Source organism: Elephantulus edwardii, unplaced genomic scaffold (assembly GCF_000299155.1).
Source record: "Elephantulus edwardii isolate Elephantulus edwardi_28Jun2011 unplaced genomic scaffold, EleEdw1.0 scaffold00048, whole genome shotgun sequence".
NCBI lineage: Eukaryota > Metazoa > Chordata > Mammalia > Macroscelidea > Macroscelididae > Elephantulus > Elephantulus edwardii.
In genome coordinates, this window is record NW_006399798.1 from 8369498 (window position 1) to 8394323 (window position 24826).

General features: G+C 50.8%; 1 protein-coding gene across 1 annotated transcript in view; it reads left to right on the top strand.

Moving 5' to 3' along the window:
- The first annotated feature begins 7922 nt into the window (after positions 1-7922).
- The window catches only part of SDK2 (sidekick cell adhesion molecule 2), a 270400-nt gene continuing 253496 nt past the window's right edge, over positions 7923-24826 (top strand). The window contains exon 1 of the mRNA XM_006886394.1: positions 7923-8118. Coding sequence (XP_006886456.1) covers positions 7923-8118 — 196 coding nt within the window. The remainder of the gene's footprint in view (positions 8119-24826) is intronic.

The following is a 24826-nucleotide window of genomic DNA, read 5'->3' on the forward strand; positions in this document are numbered from 1 at the left end:
ACACACACACACACACACACACACACACACACACACACACACGGAATTTCTTTGTTATGTCAATGAGGCAGGATTATTATTGTTGTTATTGTTAAGTACCATCCAGTTGACTCGACTCCCAGTGACGCTTATGAATGTTGGATCTGATCCTCTCTCTATCCTTCATCAGAAGTGAATGACTCTAATCCGTGGCCCTCAGGCCTGCTTTTCTTCTAGGTTGTAAAGCCCTGGTGTGTCCACTTGCTGTACAAAGGTAATTCGTGGTCACTGTGAAGCCGAACACTGTGACACTGACATGTCAAGTGTGAGAATGGTTCCCCATGGCAGACCATGTTTGGTGGAGCTCCCCAATTAAAACAAGCTTGGAAGCAGGGGTGGCATCCACTTCCGTAATAGCTTTTCTTTGGAAACCCTATGAACCTGGAGAGAGGATGAAAGTTATACAGGTGTTCAGGTCTTTCGTTCATAGGGTTGCTGAGTCTCCTACGACTCGGTGGCACTTAACAACAACAACAACAACATGTCAATGAAGCAGGATTGTTGTTGTTGTTATTGTTAAGTGCCTTCCAGTTGACTAGACTCCTAGTGACCTCATGGATGATGGATCTGAAGCTCTCTCTCTCCTTCATCATCTTCACAGTTTCCATGAAGTTCAAGCCCATTGGTACAGTCACCCTGGCACCCCATTTCTCTGAGGGTCTTCCACTCTTTCACTGACCCTCCACCTTTCACAGCATGATGCTTTTTTTCAAGCACCTGACAACATGCCCAAAGTACCTGAGACGAGGTTTCACCCCCTTCACCTCTGAGAAGCATCTGGTTACCCGCCCTTCAGAGCAGATAGGTTTGTTCTCTTGACAGTCCATGGGGTGTTCAGTATCCTTCACCAACACCACAATTCAAAGGCATTGATTTTTCTTCAGTCAGCCTTGTTGTCCACCTTCCACGTGCGTACAAAGCAGTTGCACACACCACGTTGTGAGTTTTATGCACCTGAGTTTCTAGGATTAGTGTAGGGTGTGTTTTCATGAACTGTACAAGTGACTCCTGAAAGTAGAGCCCTTGGGGTGTATTTTAAATCAGTCTCTTTGGAAATGTAAAAGCAGATGAAGGGAGGAGGCAGAGATGGGGGCAGGTCGATGCCACACACATGAGATCTTCAGGGAACAAAAAAACAGCGATGGGACCTTCCCCTGAAGCCAACAGCGAGAGGAAGCCTTTCCCTGGAGCCGGCACCCTGTGTGCAGACTTCTAGCCTCCTCAGCTGGCCAGTCCTTGGAGGAGACATCATGCTTGGAAGAGTAGAGGGTCAGTACAGAGAAGAAAGCCCCTGGCTGAGATGGACTGACACAGTTACTACCGCAGTGAGTGGGGTGAGGTGTGTCGGAGATGGTGAGATTGCCTCAGAGAAGGCAGGGTTCAGAGCTGTGTTCCTCGGGTCACTGTGAGTCATAGTTGACCCGATGGCACCAAACAACAATATCCACAAACTGTGAGGAAAGAAACTTGTGTTCATTGAGGCAGGTGAGGCCCTTGTGTTTCTGTTTTATCAGACTAGAGATCTAGGGTACATAGACATCTGGAGGGGCTGTTCCAAAAGGAAAGGGTCTCTCCGTCCTGGTTTCGGTCCCCCCGCACCCACCAACAGCCTGCAGAACCCTGCTGAGCAGAGAAGACAGTGAAGCGGGCGCTGTGAGTTACAAAGTCTCCATGAGTCAGACCTTGTCCTGGGCGCCCACTTATTCATGCCACGGACGTTTATCAGGTGACGACTGGCTAGTCAGAGTCCAGCAGCCCCACGAAGGACGCTGTTTGCTCTCAAAGAACGTACAGTCTAGAGGCAGCAATTGATAATAGATTTAAGACTGTTTTCTTACTGGCATCTCGTGCCTCACGGCGTGTTCTTTACAGACCGAAGGTTGTGCAGCTCTTTGAATCTGTTGTCACCGTATTTCTAACAGCATGTGCTCACTCCATGCCTCTGCGGCACGTTTTGGTGATTCTCACACTATCTCAGATGGTTCCCATATTGATACGCACTCTCAGTAGATGGTTGTATGGAGTAAACATAACATGAATGTAGACCTGGAAACAAAAATCTTCGTAGGACTTGCTTTATTGTTTTATGGTGTCAGTCTGAAAAAAGGAATCCCAGAGATCTGAGATATCTGGCCATGCTATAGTGATCCATCCTATAAGACAGAGTTCTGTGAAAATCCTCAATGGGGTTGAATGGGAAATCCAGGAGGACTTCTTGAAGGAGGTGACATTGAAGCGGATCCCCTAAAGGAGGTGTCAGAGTTAATAGGACAGGAGGTGAGAAGCATAGTAGCAGGGGTGGGGACAACCTGGATAAAGGCTGTGGGGCACAAGGGAGGGAGCTTGTTATATGAGGGTATAATGCTTAGGAGTATGGAAGAGCAACGATGTCAGGCTGGAGACTAAGGTACGCCTGATCCGGGCTATAGTCTCACAGTTACATCCTATGCATCGGAGAGTTGGACAGTGACTAGGGATGACAGAAAGAGAATTGATGCTTTTGAGCTTTGGTGCTCGAGAAAAGTATTGAATTCACCACGGACTGCTAGGAAAACAAACAAGTTCGTCCTGGAGAGGGTAAAGCCAGGCTGCTCCTTGAAGGCAAGGATTCTGAGGCTTCATCTGACATGCTTTGGGCATGTTGCAAGGAGGGACTGTCCTTGGAGAGGGACATCATGTTTGGGAGAGTGGAGGGACGGCACAGGAGAGGAAGACCCTCGATGTGATGGATCGATTCTATGAGTGGAGTGGTGGGAATGAGTGTGTTAGAGTCGGCGAGGTTAACACAGGATAGAACAGAGTGTAGGGCTCTTGTACATAGGGTCGCTATGTGTCGCAAGCGACTTGGTGGCACATAACAACAACAACAATTCCCCGGGGGGCGGGGGGGAGGTGTGGAATCTTCTGGAATGCCTTCTGAGTGAGTGACTCTAGAAACTCTAAGGAGGAGGGGTGGCCTCTGTCTGGGATAGGGACCTGAGTGAGTGAGAGAAGACAGTAAGGGCTAGCAGAGTGGGCTTAGCTGGGACAAGATCTCATGTTGGGTGGACCAGAGGGCAGGCCCAGGTGCTGGCCGATCGTGACAGCCCTTCCCAGTGCCAGGCCTTTCCGTGACTCGCTGCGGTTTTCTGACGAGGAAGCTGGTGGGTCCTGCATTATTAATAGTGACACATAGTAAACATTTTGATAATTGTCACAGCCATGGGCTCTGAGACTCAGCACCAGCTGTTGCCAGCGTGAAAAAGGACGCACAACACTCAGCCCTCGGCCCGTGTCGCCGCACACACCTGCCCCCTGCCCACACTCCATCCTGTGAACCAGCACCTAGGGGCACGGGCCAGGGCACCGGCCCAGTCCCATACTCACTATGAAGAAGGGCACTGTCTCCGCCCACAGCTCACTGAGCTCCAGGTCAGGCCTGGGGGGCGGGGGGGGGACCAGGATGAGACCTGAGGCTCCAGGCCAGCAGGGCCTGTGCTGAGCCGGAGTGAGCGGGCCACCGTGCCATCCCTCAGGGAGGCCAGGAGCTCCCCAGGTATCCGGGACGTAGTCTCCACCTGTCTGTCTAGGTGTCCCAGTGCTGCTCTAACAGATGCACTTCCAGCAGGTGCATGTTTCTTCTCTGGTCCCAGAAGGCCGTAGTCACGGTGCCTGGAGGCTGGGTGGCTGTGGTTCTGCGGAAGGAGGTCCTGACCTCCCTCAGTTCCTACAGCCTTGTCCCTTGACGTCGTCACCCGGCGTCTCTTCCTCTGTCCGTGCTTGTCTGTGTCTTTTCTGTTTTTTTCTAACTCGGAAGTGAGGACATTTAGGACCCGCCCTACACAGGTGGGGGAGCCCTGATGGCACCATGCATTAAGCACTGGGATGTTAACCCAGAGATCAGCGGTTTGAATCCACCGGCCGCTCCCTAGGCAAAAGCTATGCAGTCTGCTTCTGTAACGATTCACTGACTCGTTGCCCTCGAGTTGGAACTGACTCTTGGCTGACTCCCCGTTGAGTTTCCAAGGCTGTGCGTCAGGTGGAGGAGATTGCCCGTCTTTCTCCTGTGGAGCCTCTCGTGGATCTGAACTACCAGCGGCCTCACCATTGGGTTCGCAGCTCAGCTCCCCAGGCACCACACCACCAGCACCTTGGAAGCCCTAAGAGGCAGCTCTCCTGTGCCCCATAGGGCTGCTGGGAGTCAGGGTTATCTCAGTGGCATTCACCAACTTACGTCTTATAAGAAGACCAAGTCTTTTAAGACTCCTGGGGGAGAGGCCCAGGGAGCTCTGGTGTCTTATGATAAGGGATGGCACTGTCAACACAAAGGTGCTTAGTTTGACTCCACTAGCTACTCCATAGGGAAAAGATAGGCAATCTTTGGTGCGATTTACTGCTTCTGAAAACCCAGTGGAGGGTCAGCTAGGAGTCAGTTCTGATTTGACCCAACAGCAACAACAAAAACAACATTGAAGAAACCAGATTGACACCCCAGCAGACTGGCTCCAAGTCCACACACCAGCCTCCTCCCCATCCCCCAGGTGCCCCGGGGAGGGCTCTTCCTGCCACCGTTAATAGTGATAGACACCTTGGTCCCCAAGAGATGTCTGTCCCTTGTTGAATGGCCCAGCAGAGCTCTGAAGGTGGGGACTGTCAATTCCAGTCCCTCTACACCCCACTAAGCGCAGCTTCCTGGGCAGGGCGTGTCAGCCTGTCCCCTGTGAATCCCTGGGACTCAGCCCAGTGGCTGGGGTACAGTGGGTGCAGGGTGTGTGTGTGTGTGTGTGTGTGTGTAATAGGTGAGGAAATGAAGGACAGAACTTTGCCCTGGGGCTTCCGTGCCCGCGGATCACGCTGAAGAATCAATCCTTTTGAGGGGATCAGTGGGTTCGAGGGGATCAGTGGGAGACTCGGTGCTTCTGGAAAGCCCTCAGCCGCAGCCAGCGACACATCCGATGTCACACCTTATCCCCGTGTCAGTCCTGTGCTGGTACTTACTGCCTCTTGTCTGACGTCAGATCAACTTTGAACTCAGAAAGCTCAGTCTGTGCTTTCCAAGTGGCAGCTAAGGTTCTTCCCGGCCTCGGGTCCTGGACCCCCAGGTGCTGGGTGACGGCACCATGAGGAAGGATCAGCCTGGGGACGAGGCCCCTGGTAGCAGAGTGGGCAGAAATGGGCAGGGCTGGCCAGGCCCCAGCTGGCCCCCTTTCCTGGAAGCTGAGCCAGACGAGAGGCAGCACTTCCAGTAAGGAGGCGCAGCCCCCACTTGGCGCTTGCACCCCCTCACTCAGGGAGCAGAGAGCTCTCCGAGCCCCTCATGGACCAGTGAGTGCTGTGGAGAGCTGTTTACAGCTAAGTGGGCTGTAATGGCTTTCCGCGGTCATCAGACAGAGGCGGCTGGGCACGCCTGGAGCGGCTGCCCACTGGGCTCTTACATGCCCCCTGGGACCTAGATCAATAGTCTCAAGATGGACTAGGATGGAGAGTTACCCCCTGAGCCTTTGAGGCCTCCAGAGACCATGCCAGTGCTCCAGATACCCACCGGAGGTCCCAGACTGTGAGTTGCTGAGAACTGAGAGAACTGTCAGGAGTGGGAACCCCAAAGGGACACAGCGAGGATGAGGTTGGCACCTTTCCCCAAGCCATGAGTCCAGCCTGGCCAAGGCATCACTTAGGGCTGAATTTGATTCCTTCCTGTGAAGATGAGAGGAAAGCCCGAGTCAAGAGGGTAGGACAGTTCTCAAGAGCTCCAGCGAGAGAGCGGACATGGCTTTGATCCCATTTCTGCCAAGAACGGGGAGCATTCCCTCTCTGACCCTCGGTCTCTTCATCTGTGCAGAACGCCATTGCCATCGAGTCAGAACCAGCTCATAGCTGACCGGCCGGCATCTTTCCTGAGGCTCTAATTTGAACAGAGGCAACTTGCCTCTCTTTCTTCCCAGGATCTGCTGGTGGAGTTGAATTGCCAGAGACACACCGTCTTTGGGTGAACAGTGTGACTCCCTCCCCACTGGACACCAGAGCTGCCTCTTCCTGCAAAGTGGAGGTGAAGCAGCACTTTGTAGGGTGGTTCCAGGGACACAGCGAGTTACTGTATGTCAGGTACATAGTGTTGTTAGTTACCACCTCGGGACCAACTCATGGTGACGCCGTGTGCAACAGCGCAGAGCATTACTCGTCCTGCACCATCCTCACGATTGCTGCGAATGTCCACGTCCATCGTGACCACTCTGGTTTTTTGAGAGCTTTCTGAGCTAGAGCGTTCACCTGCCGGCACAAGATTGGTGAGCCATAGAGATTCCCTGGCTAATTAGACAGTAAGTCATCAGGACATTCTTTGGAGTCTGTCCACCGTGGTGGAAACCTGCCTGTCAGGAGTGACCCTGCTGGCATTTATAATACTGGTGGCTTTGATTCCAGCATACGGCAGCACAGGCTCCATCCACACAGGTGCAGCCCTGATGGGTGGTCCGGCTAGTGCCTGAGGAGGCCCTGGGAGCACGGCGGGTAAGGTACTTGGCTGCTGTTGGAAAAGTCAGTGGTTTGAACCCACCAGCTGCTCTGCAGGAGAAAGATGAGGCAGTGTGTGTTCATAAATATTTATATCCTTGGACAACCTGTGGGTCCTGCAGGAACAAAGTGAGAACCAATTAGATGCCAACCGGTTGGGTTTTAGTTCGTTGGGTTAAGTGTCTAACACATAGTCGTTGCTCAGAGGAGATAATTGCTTTATCACCATCAACATCTTCACCATCACCACTACCATCATCATCGCCACCATCATCAGTATCACCATCATCATCACCACGACCATTACCATCATCACCATCACCATTATCACAGTCCAACCCTTGTAATCCTCACCACCATCACCACCGTCATCATCACCATGATCTTCACCACCACCATCATCACCACCACAGTCATCATCACTATCTCCATCATTATCACCACCATCATCACCATCAGTATCACCATCATTACCACCACCATCACCATAATCATCATCATCATCATCATCATGACCACCATCATGACCATCATCATCACCACCACTATCATCAACACCATCATTATCACACCATCATCATCACCACCACCATCACCATCACCACCGTCATCATCACCATGATCTTCATCACCACCATCATCGTCACCAGCACTATCACCACCATCATCACCACCACAGTCATCATCACTATCTCCATCATCATCACCATCAGTATCACCACCATCACCATAATCATCATCATCATCATCATCATCATGACCATCATCATGACCATCATCATCACCACCGCTATCATTAACACCATCATTATCACACCATCATCATCGCCACCATCAATATCACCATCATTATAACCATTATGACCATCATCACCATTATCATTACTGTTATTACCATCACCAAGATTTATAATCCTCATCTCCACCATCAACAGCACCATCATTATGACCATCACCACCATCATCATCACTATTTTACCATCACCAAGATTTATAATCTTCATCACCACCATCATCATCACCACAACCATTACCACCAACATCACCACCATCATCATCATCACCATTATTAAAATTACCAACCCTTATAATCCTCCTCACCACCATCAACAGCACCATAATTATGACCATCATCACCATCATCATCACCATTATCATCACTATTATTACCATCACCAAGATTTATAATCCTCATCTCCACCATCATCACCACCACCATCACCACAACCATTACCATCATCATCACCATTATTGCAATCACCATCCCTTATAATCCTCATCACCACCATCATCATCAGTCCACCATCATCACCATTATGACCATCATCATCATCACCACCATCACCATCACCACTGCCATCATCATCACCACCACCGCCATCATCACCACCATTATGACCATCATCATCACCACCACCGTCACCATTGCCATCATCACCACCACCATCATCAACATCACTGTCATCTACAACATCGTCATCACCACCACCATCGCCATCATCATGATCATCACATTGTTACCGTCCACATCCCCATCATCATCATCATCATCATCACCACCACCTGATTATTATCACCACCACTGTGACTGTGAGGGGAGGTCTTAGATGGTTTCACTCTCTGGTGCCCAGTGGCAAAGCTGAGCCACCCACCACTCCACCATAGACAGCAGTGGGGCCAGCCACGTCCATCCATACAAGCTAAGAGACTCTCCGTGGAGTGTCTACCCTTTGTGCTGGGCTTTGGGGACAGAGAACAAGCTGCTCAGGGTTTACGGCCTGCATGGTGTCTGAGTAGGTGGAAGGGTGGGGGGTGGGAGCCGCATCCCGGGGCCAGGCTGAGACTGGGAGTCAGGACTGTGAGTGATTGCTGAGGGGAGGCACTGTAGCAAGACTGGGCCCAGGGGGACCATTGCCCCGTGTTTGCCTTGTTCAGCACAGGCTCTCTCTCCTAGGATTTTGGGTCCACCCCAAGGGGCTCTAAGAAGAGTTATGGGGGCTGTCTGACTCTTTTCCTCTCCCCCAGCTTAGCCTGAAAGAGTTAGGGCTCTAAGGTTGTACACTCATACCTCACCCAGAGTAAGTGGCCTGCATCTGCCACTGCGGCCGCTTATAACTCAGACCCTGTTCAGAGCAGTGCCATTGACGCTTTTATCACCCCCATATCTTTTGGAACTAATGGAGGGGACACTATACAAAACTCTGGGACAAGGAAGAGGACTGGAGGATTACAGACTTAGGGGCCAGGGCTTGGAAGGGAGCATGGACTGACAGGTCAGGCTTTGTTCTGAGGGCCCCCTCTACTTAACTGCCCTCCCTTGGTGTGAAGGGCGTTAAGCCCACCCTCTGGAGCTCTGGTCGCCTGCTCTACAGGGAGTTGCACTTCTCACCTAAAGGCTGCGATATTCTGGCGTTCTGAATCCATCAGTGAATCCGCAGGAGAGAGATGGCAAACTCCTCTCGTGCAATTTACAGCTTTGGAAACCCAGCGGAGGATCCGCTGTAAGTCACTTCTGACTGGATGACAATGAGTTTTTCTACTTCTCCTCTTGTCTGTGTTTTTCAATCTGCAGCTTGCTGTACAACAGCGGTTCTCACACCTCACCCCACTCCGGTATCACCTGGTGGGGAAAGATTAAAAAACGTCAACGCCTGAACCAAAACCCCCTGAGATACGGATTTAATTAGTGTGGGGAGGGGGATAGTTTTTGAAAGCCCTCTTCCATGAGAGTCCAGAGTTTACCAACATTGACGTAAAAGAGAAGGGGCTTTCAAGTTGGCCTTCCGATCCTGGTTCTACCACTTCCTAAAGGCTCCTACTTGGGTTACTCAACATCTCTGAGCAGCTTTCAGTTTTTAAAGTCATAAAAAATAATTAGTCAAACAAACTGTAGACAGACATTCCTGGTTCCTTAGAAAGTTACCATGAATGTAAGTTAGGAAAATATACATGAAATATGTTGTTGTTATGTGCTGTCAAGTCACCCGCGACTCACAGCGACCCTGTTTACAACAGCCCTAAACCCTGCTCTATCCTGTGCCAATCTCACTGTCTCTGACACACCTACCCCCAATTACCGCAGTCACTGTATCAGTCTATCTCATCGAGGGTCTTCCTCTCTTGTACTGTCCCTCCACCCTCCCAAGCATGATGTCCCTCTCTGAGGATTGATCCCTCCTTGCAACATGTCCAAAGCATGTCAGACGAAGCTTCAGAATCCTTGTCTCCAAGGAGCAGCCTGGTTTCACACTCTCTAGTATGAACTGTTAGGAAGATACCTAAGTGTGAAAGCATTTTATAGCCTTAGTCCTCTCTGTGTCTTTTATAGGCAAACTACAGGATTTGTAAGAGAGTTCTGGTGGCCTAGTGATAAGAAGCTGTGCTGCAATCCCAAAAGCATGTGGTTCGAATCCATCAGCTGTTCCATGGGACAAAGTGGTCTCCTCCTGTGCGATTCACTGCCCTTGAAGACCCTCTGCAGGGTCAGCTGCAGGTCAGTTCTGACTGACGGCACACAACGACAATAGAATAGTGTTACGAATGTGTCAGAAAATGTGCTTGTAACCTACACAGAAGTGGGCCTTGCCCTTCCACAGTTTGTGAGCCTAATACTCACTCCTCTTAGAAGTTGTTTCAACTCGGACTCATGGCCTTTGAGTAGGAACTAACCCCAGGCTGGCCTTCTACAGCTCTCCAAGGCTGCGCATCACATGAGAGGAGGTGGCCCGTCTTTCTTCTGTGGAGATGCTGGTGGGTTCCGACCGTCAGAGACGGGTAATCTTTGTGTTAGCCGAGCAACTGCAGCCAGGCCACCAGATGGCCATTACTGTTTGTATTTTTTCTGCACGAGGCACATCTCGAGCCTCTTGAACCAGTAAATGCAGCTTCAGCTTTGGGAATTCCCAGCCATGATTTTGTCAAAAGCTCGCTCACTCTCTCTCGCGCGCTCTCTCTCTCTGTCTCTCCCTCCCCCCACTCCCTCCCAGGCAGTTCATTTGCATACATTTGCATACAGCCACTCTTACATGTATGGCACTTCACTTTGTTGCTCTCTGAGGTTCTCTAACAAACTGGAGGTTTGTTTAACGTTCCTTGAGTGTGTATCACTTGTCGCCAGATTTTCAACAGCACGTGCTTGCCTTACATCTGTGTCGCATTTCGATCATTTTCACAATAGTTCAGACTTTTTCCGTGAGGCTCATAATGCGTATTTGGGGAGCTCTGGTGGCTTAGTGGTAAGGAATTGTGCGGCCATCACAAAGGCACGCAGTTTGAGTCCACGGTGGGCACTCAAGTTCCATGTGATTTACTGCCTCTGAAAACCAGCTTGGAGGCTCAACGAAGAGTCGGTTCTGACTCTACAGTACCCAACATCAGTACGTGCTTAATAGACTCCAGGAGAATGTAAGCATAACTCTTATATGCACTGAGACATCAAAAATTCATGTGACTTGCTTGCTTTTACTGTACAATTTATTGCGGTGGTGTGGAGCTGAACCCACAGCATCTCTGGGGTGTATGCCTGCACAGGTTAGACCTTTAGAAATGTCATAAAGCCCACGCATCTCTCTTCTGTTTTAATTGACCTATGTTCACATTCAACAGCTTTTCTTGTTCTCCTCAATCTGATGTTAGGCCTATCTAGTTAATTTTTTCCCAAGTCATGTATTTTTCTGTTCTAGAGTTTTAATTTGTTTCTTTTTAAAAAGTTTCCCTACTGAGCTGTCCTATTAACCCATTCATTATAACTTGATTTTCTTTTCTGTCCTTGAGGTTAGTTATAAGAGCTATTTTAAATTTGTTTCTATGAATTGCCTCCTCCCCTCCCTCCCCCCAGAATTATAACCCTTTAACAGTTTTATCATTTGGCCATTTTTTCCTTCTTAGACTTTCTGTGGTAGCAGAAATAGCTTAAGCTGTTATTTATAGGAAACTTTGAAAAATTATTTCATCACTACTTTTTAGTGTCAGTGTAGCTCCGTATGCTAGCTTCCCATAAAGCAAAACAGGGCTCTTTCTCAAAGGAGGAGACAACGTGTGAAAGCTGGAAAACTCAGAAGACAGAAATTCTGCTAAGATTAATAAACAGTTTAGTGGAGCAAATAATATTTTTAAAAGCATTTCTATTCTTTGAGTGGGGTAGCTAAATTATTTGGTGGTAAGGAACTGCCCTACAAAGGCAAAGGTGGGCAGTTCACTTCTACCAGGTGCTCCAGGAGAGAAAGGTGAGCAGTCTCCTCCTGTGTGATTAACTGCCACTGAGACCCCACTGGAGGACCAGCTATGAGTCGGCTCTGACTTGATGGTACACAACAACAACAACAACAACAACAACAACAACGTGGACACTGGAGGTGCTCTGCTGGGGTATTCACTACCATACTGGGCTGTTAACAAAAACATAGGCTGGTGGAGATTAGCTTTTCTCACTGTGTGTAGGCCACATTGCCCTATTTTTTGTGTCTGCCCAACAATTTTGAACTGTGACTTGGATGTCATGAATGACATCTTACAGAAACTGAATTTTGTTATGTTGCTCTAAATTGTGCAGGGATTTGGTTATTTTGTGTATTTGGTTTGGTTTGTTTTTTGGGTTTTTTTTTAAGTAGACAGTTACCTTGGATGAACTCAAATTCCATACTCTCTCTCCCTGGGGTGGCAGGTCCAGCAATTTCTGTCCAGTTCTTTAAGTCTTTATTGAGCTGCTTGGAGTCCGCCTAGTGCATGTATATTTCAATAAGCCTAGATGTTCATTCCTCTTCTCCAATGCCAGAGTTAGAAGGCGTCGATTCTTCTTCTGTCACCTCGCTCCACTCCAGGTGGAGATTGGTCCAGGTGGGTTTGCACTCAGAACCAGCACTCTCTAGCAGAACCTTCGGTGGTGATTGGGATGTTCTGTAGCCCTCACCGTCCAGCCCAGGACAGAAGAGTCCTGAATATACTACGATGACAGAAAGAACAAGCAGCTGTCTTAGAGAGGGCGCAGCTAGAGTGCTCCTTGGAGACAAAGATAATAAACCTTCATCTCACATAGTTTGGGCTGTTGCTAGCAGAGGCTATTCTTGGAGAAGGATCTCATGCTTGGGAATGTGGAGGGTTGACTAAAGAGAGGAAGACCTTCAACCAGATGGACTGACACAGTGACTGCAGCAGTGGGCTCCAGTGTGTTGGAGATTGTGAGGACAGCACCGGATAGGTCAGGGTTCAGATCTATGAGTTGTACTCGACAACACCTAACAACAACAAGATTTGGGTAGGATTCACGTCCAGAAGCGGGACTCGTCCCTCTGACTCTCTTCTTTCCAGGATTCCCATTTTCACTTTCCACCTGCTATCGTTTGCTTCCAGCTGTCCTCGAGTGTTTATAAGTCAGTAAGGCAGTGAGTTCTCTCTGGACGTTAGCCACCCCATTTGGCGGGGACTGAAGCCTGCCTTCAATCAAAATCCCATAAATATAGGTAACTGTTCCCGTCTGATTGCTGACTCCCCACCACTGTCTGCCCAGCCTGCGGGTGGTTGTTTGTAGTTGTCATCTGTAGGAGTGGGGGGTTCAGGCTGATGTAGCCGCTCCGCTGTGACCAGAAGTCAAAAGCCGGGGTCTTCAGTCTTCCCAGCTCCTGAGGAGCAGACCTGGAAGGGTGCTAGGCGCCCCTCTGGGTCATGCCTGCATCCGGGTGTTGTTGTTCGATGCCACAGTCTCTTCAGCCCTTAAGCCCATTGCTGCAGTCACTATGTCAGTGCGTCACATTGAAGGACTTCCTCTCCTTCACTGGTCCTCTCCTCCAGGCTTGATGTCTTTTTCCAAGGACTTGTCCCTCCTGATGGTATCCAGTGGGGTCAGCTAAATCTCTGCTTCTTAATGACAGTAACCCAGGGGCTTGGCCAGGAGGGATCCAGGTGTGCCTCCCCTAAGGTGATGGCCAGACCAGGTGGTCTCTGCATTCAGAGTCAGAACCCTCGGTGGTGGTCTGGGTGTTCTGTAGCCTGCAGTGGCCAGCCCAGTGGCCACCAACCACATGGAGCACGTAGAGTGTGGTCAGTGCAACTGAGAAATGGAATTTTAAAATTTTATTTCAAAATTATTGCAAGTGGTTACAGTATAGTTTGCGACTGCCATACAGGGCAACCCCTAAAACCAAAACCCCCCAGCTTGTGACGGTTGAGTGGATGCCGCCACCTGGTTTAGGGATTGGAGCTGCGCCATCGGGTCATCTTGGCCTGATCATTATGGAAGCAGAGCGTCAGCACCACTGAGGGGCTTGAACCACCAACCTTTGGGTTAACAGTCATGCATGGACTGTTTGCACCATCTGAGGATTTAAAACAGCAGCTGCCCTAAGCAAATCCAAGTAGTTAGTGCTTGAGTTTACAGACTGAATGACATAATGAAAGAAGAATGTGGCTGGTGACACAGTGACCCCAGATGACCCAGAAGGGCCCCTGTGTCATGACTTCTGTGGTCCACGGTGACAGCCACGCAGTTTGGCCTGAAGAGCACTGACTGGGGAAGAACACTGCCCCAGGATGGCCCTGAGAGTTGTGACTGCTTGTCACCTCACGCTCTGGTCACCTCCCCGCTGGCCCTGCCTGATGTCTGTCCTCTCCCTGCCCCCAGCTTTTCTTGGGCCTGTTTCTCCACCTCCCACGTCCTCTTTGCCTCTTCCCTCCATGCTGGGGTCAGACTGAGGCTGACCACTGTGGGGAGGGCCAGGTGGTGTGGGCACAAGGGCTGTCGGCAGAAGGGCCCAGCCCTGCCAACCCTGTCATTGTCTCCTTTCACGCCCACCACAGCTCTCTTCCCAGACCCAAAATAGCCCCTCCGCCGCTCCCTCAGCCCCATTATGGTTGAGACTAGAAATACCCACATTGCGGAAGTCTGAGGTGGAGGACTGGCCAGGCCCCCAAAGCTGGGGTGGAGTGCTGACCATGAGCAAGGCGGGGCCGCCCTCTTGTTCCTGTGGGCATGATGCCCAGCACCCAGGATTTCTGCTGTGCCCAGTCAGGGCGGGGTAAACAGGGTACAAGCAGGGCCTGTGTCCTCACTTCCTGGCCTCGGAGCCGGGGTCCAGAACCAAAACTGAACTCTCTGCCATCGAGTCTATTCGTGGTGACCCTCCATTCAGATTCCAAGAAGAATGCTCCTTGAAGACCCTGATGGATTCGAACCACTAACCTTTCCCTTAGCAGCACAACGTGAAATGCATTATGCTGTCAGAGTGACACTACACCAGAAAACCCAGACAGACAAAACTCCCAGCAACTCAGAACGTGTAGCTGTAGAGTGGGAGCCGGCTCTCCAGCGGGTTTTCTGAGCCTGTAAATCGCACAGAAGGCGATTGCCCATCTTTCTCCTGCAGAGCGACTGGTGCGTTTGGACCGCCAGTGAGGCACCCGCTTCGGGTTAGCTGCACAATCCTTACACACTAGGCCGCCAGCTCCCTCCTCTGCACGTGTGTTTGGTGGTGGTTTGTACCCTGGAGTCTGAACTGACCTGTAGCTGGCCCTCCAGCGGGTTTTCAGAGGCTCTGATCGCATGGGAGGAGGTTGCCCATCTAGGAGCAGTTGGTGGACTCAAACTGCCCACCTTTGGGTTGGCAGTGCAACCCCTTATCTCCGTACCTGTTACTGTTGTTACATGCCATTGAGTTGGAACCAGCTCAGAGCTGACCGTCTAGCAGGTTTTCAGAAAGTGACGTATGTGGGAGGGGACTGCCCACCTCTCTCCCACAGGGCAGCTGGTGAATTTCAGTTGCCAGTTTTGGATTGGCAGTGCAGTTCCTTACTCCTGAGCCACTAGAGCTCCCCCAGATACCCCTCAAATGACATGTCGAGTTGCCCAGGGTGCATAGCAACTCTCTGACCGGCAGATCTGTGCCCTGTTCTGTGCCGCCTTCACCATCTCCCATCAGCTAGTCACTGTGTCAATCCGTGATGAGGCTCTCTTCTCTTTTACTAACTCTGCATCTTACCAAGTGTGATGTCTTTGTCCTAGTCCTGGCCCCTCCAGACAACACGCCCAAAGTCTGTGAGGCCAAGTTTCCCCATCCTTGACTCTAAGGAGCACCGTGGTTGCACTTTCTCTAAGACCTATTTGTTTGTTCTTTTGACAGTCACTGGTATGGTCTTCTCTCACAGCGCCAGTCAAAGGCATTGATTCTTCTTCTAGCATCCTATTCATCGTGCACATTCAAGTGCACAGCGAGTAATTGAAAAGACCATGAATTGGGTCAGACACACCTTAGTCTTTAAACTGACACCATTGCTCCTTAGTACACCTACCTCCTACTCAGTGTTCTTGCTGGCACAGATGAGCTTTGGCCCAGTCGAGGGTGGGTGTCCGTGCCTCCCAAGCCTTGAGCCACCCACCACTCTACTTCCCCCAGATTCACTGCCATCAAATCAGTTGTGTTCTTCGTGACTCTGTAGGATGGGTTAGAACCGCCCTGTAGGATTTGCAAGGCTGTTATCTTTCTCTAGGGGAGGAGCCAATAGCTTTGAATGGCCAGCATTAATCTCAGTGCCTCTGCCAAAAGCAGTATGTCTATCCATCATCTTAACCTGTGACCCGTAAGCTGGGCACAGCCCCCAAGATGCTGTCTGTCTGGATATTTGCATATTGGCATTCTTCTCTGTTCACATAGCCAGTAAATGACTAGCACCCTGAGCTCTCTGGAGGACTCCAGCCCACCAAAAGGTTCCAGGCACTAGCAGGTTAATGCAGCCTGCGTGTCTCTAGTTGAGTGGTGTCCGTGGGCCCCTGGGGTGTTCGGTATTTTATGGTGAGTAAAGATGTGAGTCAGGGTTACACCTTTCCACCATCCTCCTTCAATTTGTATGCTGATCATATAATCCAGGAAGCTTGACTGTAGAAAGATCACAGCGTTGGAATTAGAGAGACTCATTAACAAGCTGTGATAAGCAATGACACAACCTCGCTGACTGAAAATGAAGAAGAGGTGAAACACTTAATGATAAAGATCAAAGACTGTAACCTTGACTGTGGATTCCACCTCAACATCAAGAAAACAAAATTCCTCTCAAGTGGACCATTGCAACATCATGTAAAAGGGGAAAAGACTGAAGATCCCCAAGATTGTGTTTTCCCTGGACCCACAGTCAACATCCCGGGAAGTAGCAGTCAAGAGATCAAACAATGAGCAACTTTGCTGGGATCTCTTTAAAGTGTTAGGTTAAACAGCAAAGATGTCTCTTTAAGGACTCGGTACACCTGCCCCAGTATGTTCAGTGAGCTCATAAGCATATGAAAGTTGAACAGTGAATGAGGAAGACTGAAGAACTGATACCTTTGAACTGTAGTGTTGACGAAGAATATTGAATATACCATGGACTTGCGGAAGAACGAGTAGCTCTGTCTTCGGAGAAGTGTAGCCAGCATGTTCCTTTAAAGTGAGAGGGTAAAGCTTTGTCTCACACGCTTTGGACGTGCTGTCAGGAGAGAGCAGGCCCTGGAGATGGACAGTATATAGCACGCTTGGTAAAATAGAGAAGCTGTGGGTAAAGGGGGAGGCCTTTAAGGAACCGGACCGACACAGTGGCAGCAGTGGCAGGTTCACCCCCGGCTGTGATTGTGAGGACAGCGCAGGCCTGGCCAGTGAGCCGTCAGGGCCGAGTGAGTCACCACCCCACAACAGCAAAGTCTTCTCAGTGACATCCTGTCTGGTGTTTGTTGCTGTGATGCTTGGTAGTGGTGCTAATCTGAGTCACAGGGACTGCATTCTGCAAATGAAGAAACTGTACCCCGAGAACTAAGGCCATTTGCCCTAAAGTGCATTTGCACATGGCTCTGTGTGAGCCGGAGTCCATGCATCCCCTCCATAGTGCACTGCCTTTCTGAGTCAGATCAAGACAAGACTCAAAAGACACCCCCTGTCAGACCCTCCAACCTGGGGTGATCCTGGAGAGCCCAGTTTCCGCTCAGGTGCCGGTGGGCTCGACACTGACCGCTGAAATCAACAGTGCCCAGTCGGGGGGACGAGTAGGCCCAGTTGGCCTCTGTTGCCTGACCTTTATTGGCAAGACTTCTGTGGCCTTGAGTCTAAAAGGAACCCTACTGATGCAGAGGTTAAGTATTCAGTGGCTAACAAAAGGTCAGTGGTTTGTATCCACCAGCCAACTCAGGAAGAAAAGGCTGTGGTCACGCAGATTTACAGCTTTAAACCCTGTGGGGCCGTTCCAGTCTGTCCTGTACAGTCAGTGTGTGTCGGAGTTAACTCATCAGCACCAGGTTTTATTGACTGAAGCAGACATTTAGAGTTGTCCTTCAGTGAGACAAATAGCTCATGTTCAACTCCTAACCTTAAGTGTATTAATGTCAGCGCTTGCTATAGGACTGCGGAAGTAAGGCCTGGCAATCTGTTTTGGTACGATTACGGCCAGGAAAGTCACCTGGCTCAGCTGTGCCTCTGTAGCACATGTGGTCGCTGTGAGTGGGAGCAACTCGGCCTTGGGTTTGGCTTCTGGCAAGTTAGGGAGTTGAAAGAGGGACTCAGGAGGGGAGAGTGCCTGCTCCCCTCCCATCTCTTACTGCTCCCTCAGTGCCCCTGGGGGCAGGAAGCCCTGGGGAGGCTGGAAAGTGCCACACACTAAGGCATCATGGGAAGAGGAGGGGTGGGACGCCCAGATAGCAGAGAGCCTGCCCCCTGTTCCATCCTGCCATCTAGCTCAGGACTCGGTGCCCTGTCCTTCTCAGCCAGCCCTTCCCCTTCCCTCATGTCAGCAGAAAGTTCTCCTTCTCAGGAGTCCGCAAAAAAGAATTATCATGTGAATTGTAATGTAATCTAATGTAATGATTACATTGTATATCGCATTACATTACATTGTATTACTCTTAACTGCATTATATCCCGTTTCTTGAATCCTTGCCCTGTGTGAAGCCCCATACCAACTGTTCCGTATCCATCAACCCATTCAGTCCCTGAGAAACACCATAATACACGCACTACCTTTGCCTGTGGGAAGACACACACACACACACACACACACACACACCCCCACCCACCCACCCCGGCTCAGAGAGGCAAAGTCATTTTCTCAGCATTACACCATAAGGGGTTGGATTGACTGTGGAGCTCTGTGCCAGCCCCTTTCCTGACCAGTCACTTCTTCCTTGGTGTCCTCTGTGGTGCTGGCCCCTGTCCAGTCTGCCTGACCTCCGCACTCCACTTCTGGCCCTCCTTGCACGTCCAGTGCTGACTGGATGCATTAAAGCCCAAGCACATGGGGATCCACCACCTGAGCCCCGTTTTGAAGGGGACAGATGCGAGCAGGGCAGGGCTCCTGTCTGCTGGAGCAGGCGGGGACGTGCGGGGCGGCAGCACACTACAGCAGCGTCTAGTTCTGTCTTCCGTCTGCTGAGAAGGGAGGAGAAGGCTCATTTGTCCTCGTGGATGTGCGCTCCTGTCTCGCTCTGCTCCTTGGCAGATTTTTCATCCTCTGAAATGAGATCTGGTCCTGGGGAGCCAGGCCTCGGGCATTCTCGCTCTGATGAGTGCAGTGATGGGGGAGCATTCCCATCTCACAGGACTCCAGGGGTCCAGCAAAGATCCCCCATCCAGGGCAGAGGGAAGGCCCCACCAGCAGAGCAAAGTCCAGTACCAGGTGGCCCCCAATCCTTTTAACTCAGCACGTAGCCAAGGGAGAAGCAACTCTGCCTCTTCGGGCCTTGGTTTGTTTATCTGTGAAATGGGCTAATAGTGCTGAACTCAGTGTCCCAGGCTGCTGTTGTCAGATGTTACTCAGTTGATTGTAACTCACAGCGACGCTGTCAGCATCAGCTAGGAACCCTGCCCTGGTTTGTGTCATCCTCAGAATCTCTGATAGGCTCAAGGCCTTTGTTACCATCCCTGTGGCAGGCTGTCTTGTTGAAGGTCTTTCTCTTTCTGCCTGACCCTCTACTTCTCTCCGCACGATGCCTTTGGCCCCTCCTGACAACATGCCCAAAGTATGTGAGATGAAGTTTCACCATTCTTGCCTCTAAAACAGAGTTGTTTGTTCTTTTGACAGCCCATGAGATAGTTCTCTTCTCCAACATCACGACTCAAAGGCATCAGTTCTTTTTCTGTTCTTAGTCACTGTTGAATTTCCAGATCCCTAGGAAGCAACCTGGACCAGGCTTCAAAAAAATATCACTGTCATCGAGTGGGAACCAACGCAAAGCGCACCTTCCGGCATATTTTCACAGTCAGTGAAATCACGTGGGAGGAGACACCATCTTTTTCCCAAAGTAGCTGGTGGATTTGAATCTCCTGACTTTGGGTTGGTAGCACAGCTCACTACCAACTGGGCCACCAGAGCGCCTTATATAAGACAGCAGGCTTCATGGTCAGCACAGAGGATTGAAGTGAAAGTACTCTGTAAATGTTGTAAGAAGTGAACATGGTATTTCCTCCTCCCTTTCATTCTTCCGTTCCTCTTTCATGTTCCCTCTCTCCCTCCCTTCCTTCTAGGACTGGTTTTGGAATGAAGCCTCCAAGTCTGTTCTCTCTCCTCACATGAGCATGGTCATGGTCATTCAGAGATAAATTCTGGAGGCTCCCAAAGGAAATCTGGCTGAACCACACTCAGAACCAATCCTGGCAAAGCGCCCTCAGGTCCCCCGTCCCTCCAGCATTTGCCAAGGCTGTAAATCTTTATTCCCTCTCAGCTCGCTGACAGCACTTGGGGCTGTCACCCTTGGGAGCTGACCCATATCCTTCCTGCATCCACGCTTGGAGCTGGGGCTGCTAAATGCTTTGAGTTTTGTGGTCTCATGGGCAAGGAGGCAGCTGAATGGAGACGCAGAGACAGAGAGAGAGAGCCAGGCGTGATCTCCTGAGGAGTCCAGGATGTGAGGGTATCAGGAAAACAAGGCAAAATGGACAAAACTCACTGCCGTCGTCACCTTGAACTCATTGTGAGCCTGCGGGTCAGAGCAGAAGAGCCCCGTAGGGTCTCCAAGCTTCAGGTCTTCATGGAAGGAGACCTGGACAAGAACTGCCTTGTCTTTGACTGTAAAGCAACCAGAGGGTCCAAACCATCACGCCCAAGTCCCAATTTTTAATCAGCAGTGCCACCAGGAGTCCTGAGGACAAGAGGACCATGTCGGCTTCCGGCTGGGCTTCCAGTTGTGCTGCCAGGTCCCGCTGTATTACCATAACATGACCTGATCGAGGCTGCAGAGGGAAGAAGTGTGGATTCTCAGGTCTGTAGCATCCACTGTCATGGCAAAGGAAATCCGAGAGGCAGGGTTTTGATGCTGTGGGCTGTCCAGCAAACAAGTAGTCTCAATTCTGTATTTAAAAAAAGAAACTTGCAGGTTTGGGGAGGGCACAGATCTTTTGAGGTTCAGCAGCCTCTAGGAGGCCCCTGATCCAAGACTCGACAGGGTCAGGTCCTGTGTCCTGGGACAAGCTCACATTTATTGAGCGCATACTGTGTCTACATAGCCCATGTGCTTTAGTGGCTTGCTAAGACTTATTTTATTCCCATTTTAGGATTCTCTAGTGGCTCAGTGGTTAAAGTGGTAAAACTGATAACCAAAGGGCAGTGATTTGAACCCATCCACGGCTCCGTGGGAGGAAGATGAGGCGGCAGTTTGCTCCAGTGAAGATTTAAGCCTCAGAAACTCTGTGGAGCAGTTCCATTCTGACCCCTGGGCTCGCTCGCTAAGAGTCAGATTAGAAACCAAGTGGTTTCTAAATGTGTCTAAAATTAGTCTTTGAAAATTTTAGTTTTCTGCCCTTTTTACAGACCAGGAAGCTGAGGCTTAGGAATTGAAGGGACGTGCTCAACTCTCTGGAATTTTCTGACGATTGGATTTCACCTCACGACAGGTCAGCGCCAGTATTTCTAGCTAGTTGTGACTTTTTTTTTTTTTTTTTCAAATAGCAGGAAGGCATGGCTCACGTAGCTGTCAAGTCTTTAGGGTACACGGCAGTGTGTTCAGTGTATTCACAGACACCCCTCCAGAGAGAAGTCCTGTCCCCAGGGCAGCCACACCTCTTTCCCCATCCCCTGCCCCCCCAGTGGCCACTCACCTGCTCCCTGAACTTGCCTACTCTGGATTTTTTGGTATAAATGGATTCACACAGTAAACGGGCTTTCGGTTTTTGGACTGACCTCTATTCCCTTTGCAAAACTCAAAGTCATTGTTATATAGGCCTCTCATATTTACTTTATTAAAAAGTTTAAACACTTTTTTAAAAAAACAACCCAAACTTTCAAAGTCATTGCTGTTGGAACCAGCTCATGGTCGACCTTCCGGTGAATTTTCAGAGACTAAACAGCTCAGGAAGAGATTGCTCACCTGTCTCCTGAGGAGCTAATGGTGGGTCCGGACTGCCAGGAAAGGACCACCTTTGGGCTGACAAAGTATATTTGCAAGGTCCATCCGTGCTGTCACGTGTATCAAGACTTCATTTTATTTTCTGGCCAGATAAGACCGTGGTGTATAGGCACATCTCATTTTCTAAACATCCGCCAGCTAAAGCCTTTTTCGTTGCTTTTTAAATACTTACGGATTCAGTTCCCATCTCAGTCATCATTTTCCCCAAGCCCATGCTACGAGTCTGGGGCTAAATCCCTCATTCTATACCCACAAAGGTCTCCCAAGGGGGTTTCCGTTATAACCATCACCCCCATTCTACAGATGATGAAACAGAGACTCAGAAAACCCACAAAGATCTCGAATTCAGTGGGCGGCACTGCTCAGATCTGAACCAGGCTGTCTGTCTCCAAGACCCCATGGCCTCCACATAGTCCAAACAGCAGGCAAGCTGAATCGTGGCACCAAATTCTTTATGAAGCTGGAAACGGATTCCCACTGGGCATCCAAAGAAAGGGGGGGGGGCAGGAACCACATAATAACAGCAATATGAAAAGAAATGCATATGAATTCAAATATTTTTCCTAAAATATGTGCTTAAAAGAAACCTCATGTGTAGGTCAAGCATGAACGCCCTTCCCCAAAATGACTCATGGAATCCGAGTCCTCCAGCACGCCTCGTCTTTGCAGACCGTGCTTGGCTTGCCTGGCCATTGAGAGTGGCCAGCATAGGGGAGGAGCTGGACGTCACCCCAGAAAGCCAACCCCCTCATTTCTATCTTCTTAAAGGCTCGCAGGTGCAGGCTCTGGAGCCTCCTGGAATGACTGGGGCTTAACCGAAGCTGCTTGCTGTTTGCTCTGTTGAGCTGTTTGTTTGGAAAGAACCTGCCACTTCGCATCCCCGTGATCCGCCTCAGTGGCCATGCCTCCATCCCCAGCGTCAGGTGTCATTAAGAAGGACAGCCCCAGAACGTGTCATCACTTGGCGGTGACAGCCACCGAGGACCACTGCTTTGCAGGCTGTCCACCGCAGGACCCTGTGTCACCAAGGCCCTGGGCATTTTCCTGGAGGCTCTGTGACCCCCTCTTCGTGCAGTTATTACCCTCCACTTCCCCTGCCCCCTCCCTACCGCCCTTTGTCTCATCAGGGGGACCCCTTCCCAGGGCACGAGCTTGCGAGACTCCCACCTCCCAGGTGTTTGGCGTCTGCAGCTCTTCAATACCATGTTTGCTTTTTATTAAAGGGAAGCAGTCTTGTCTGCGGAATATTAAGTGGCTCGTGCAGCTTCGGGAAGCAGAGCTGCTAACTCTCTGACATCTGCTGCCTGTGTGAGCTTGGCGCCTGGCAGCCCCGCTCCCCGCTGCCCTCGCCCGCCCCTTCCTCCCCCTCCCCGCTGGAGCTCCAGGCCTGTGGGGCACCAGGAAGATGAAGGGAGATGCGTACTAGCCCAGCCTGATGGCAGGGGCTGGACAGAGTGACCTTCAAGTCCCCTCTGAGGCCTTAGCCAGTGGCCTGGACAAGGGGAGAAGTGTGACACTTCTGGAGTGTCCACCCCTGAGTGGGGACATCCTCAGAAGAGGGTGGGCAGTGTGGAGGCCACAGCCCAGTGCCTCATGGCCCTGTGCCCAGGGATCCTAGTCAGGCTCATTGACCTGCCACTGTGATGCCCTCCTTCCTGCCCTCAACCAACTCACAGCCTGCCTCCCCTCAGGCCATGTGTCTTCCCTGGTCCCCTCTGGCTCATCTGCACAGCCTGTGTCCTCTGCTCTGTCCCCATCTCTGATCCTCCGAGGGAGGAAGTGAGTGCTACAGGCCCTGGCAGTCGGATGCGCTCCGTTTTGATCCTGTAATAAAACCCACACCCGTTGACTTAATCACATTTGCACGGCAGCCCCGTGACAAAGTGTGAATCAATACAGGTCGGGCAAGGAGAGCTCACAGAGTGAACAAGGATAGAGTGTGTCTAATCTGGGTAGGCTTCCTGGAGGAGGTGGGCTCTGAGCCAACATGTGCCTTCACAGAAAAGATGGGAGTCCAGGGAAGGGCGTGTGGACAGGCACGAAGGCCTCGAGACATAGCATGGCAGTGAGGTGGTGGCCTTCCTGCAGAGTGCGGACCGGACCTCCTGTGTGTCCAACACCGTGCACACCAGCCGGCCAGTGGAGATGTCAGGAGTTCACAGGTTACCTAAGGGCCGCTCTGGATGAAGAGAGGGCCACTACTGAGGAATGAGCCGTAAGAAAAGGTGGCTGGGTAGGTGGAAGGTTAAAAAATTACCAAAAGAGGAGAAAATAAGTGCCAAAAAAGAATAGCAAAATCAGGACCAGTTGCGGGCAGGTCCTTTCTGACCTATAGTGACCCCCAGGCTTCAGAACTTCTCCATGGCGTTTTCAGTGGCTGGGTTCTCACAAGCAGAATTATCAGGCCTTCTTCCTCAGGGCCTCTGGATGGACTTGAACCTCCAACCTTTCAGTCAGTACCATAGCTGTGACTGTTCACACTACCCAGGGACCACTTCCTCTCCTCTATCAGGGGAATTGTCATGTCCCTTCCCAGGGTGGCTGTGGGGAGGAAATCGGGGTGCATGTGTGAAGTCTCTCTGCATGCCTCCCCAGAAGCAGCTTCCACAGGAGCCCCCACTTCCTCTTCTCCCCAGTCTACCTGCATCAAATGGACTTCCAAGTGAACAGGATGCCCCAGGGGTATTCAAGCTCCCTGACATCTTCTTGTCCCAGCTGGCCATCACCCACCTCCCTCAGGTCCTTCCGTCACATCCCAGGAGTCAGAGTGGGACCCTGGCCTGGGGGCTGGTGGCAGCAGATCGTGGGCTCCCCTCCAACCAAGGGCCAGCAGAGGCTCAGGTTGAGGGCTCTTGAGTGGAGAGCTCCAGGAACACCCAAGGTGCCATGTCAACGAAGCCAGGGCGAGAAGTGCACATGAGAAGCCCAAGAAGTCGCTGAGGGACTCTGAGAGGC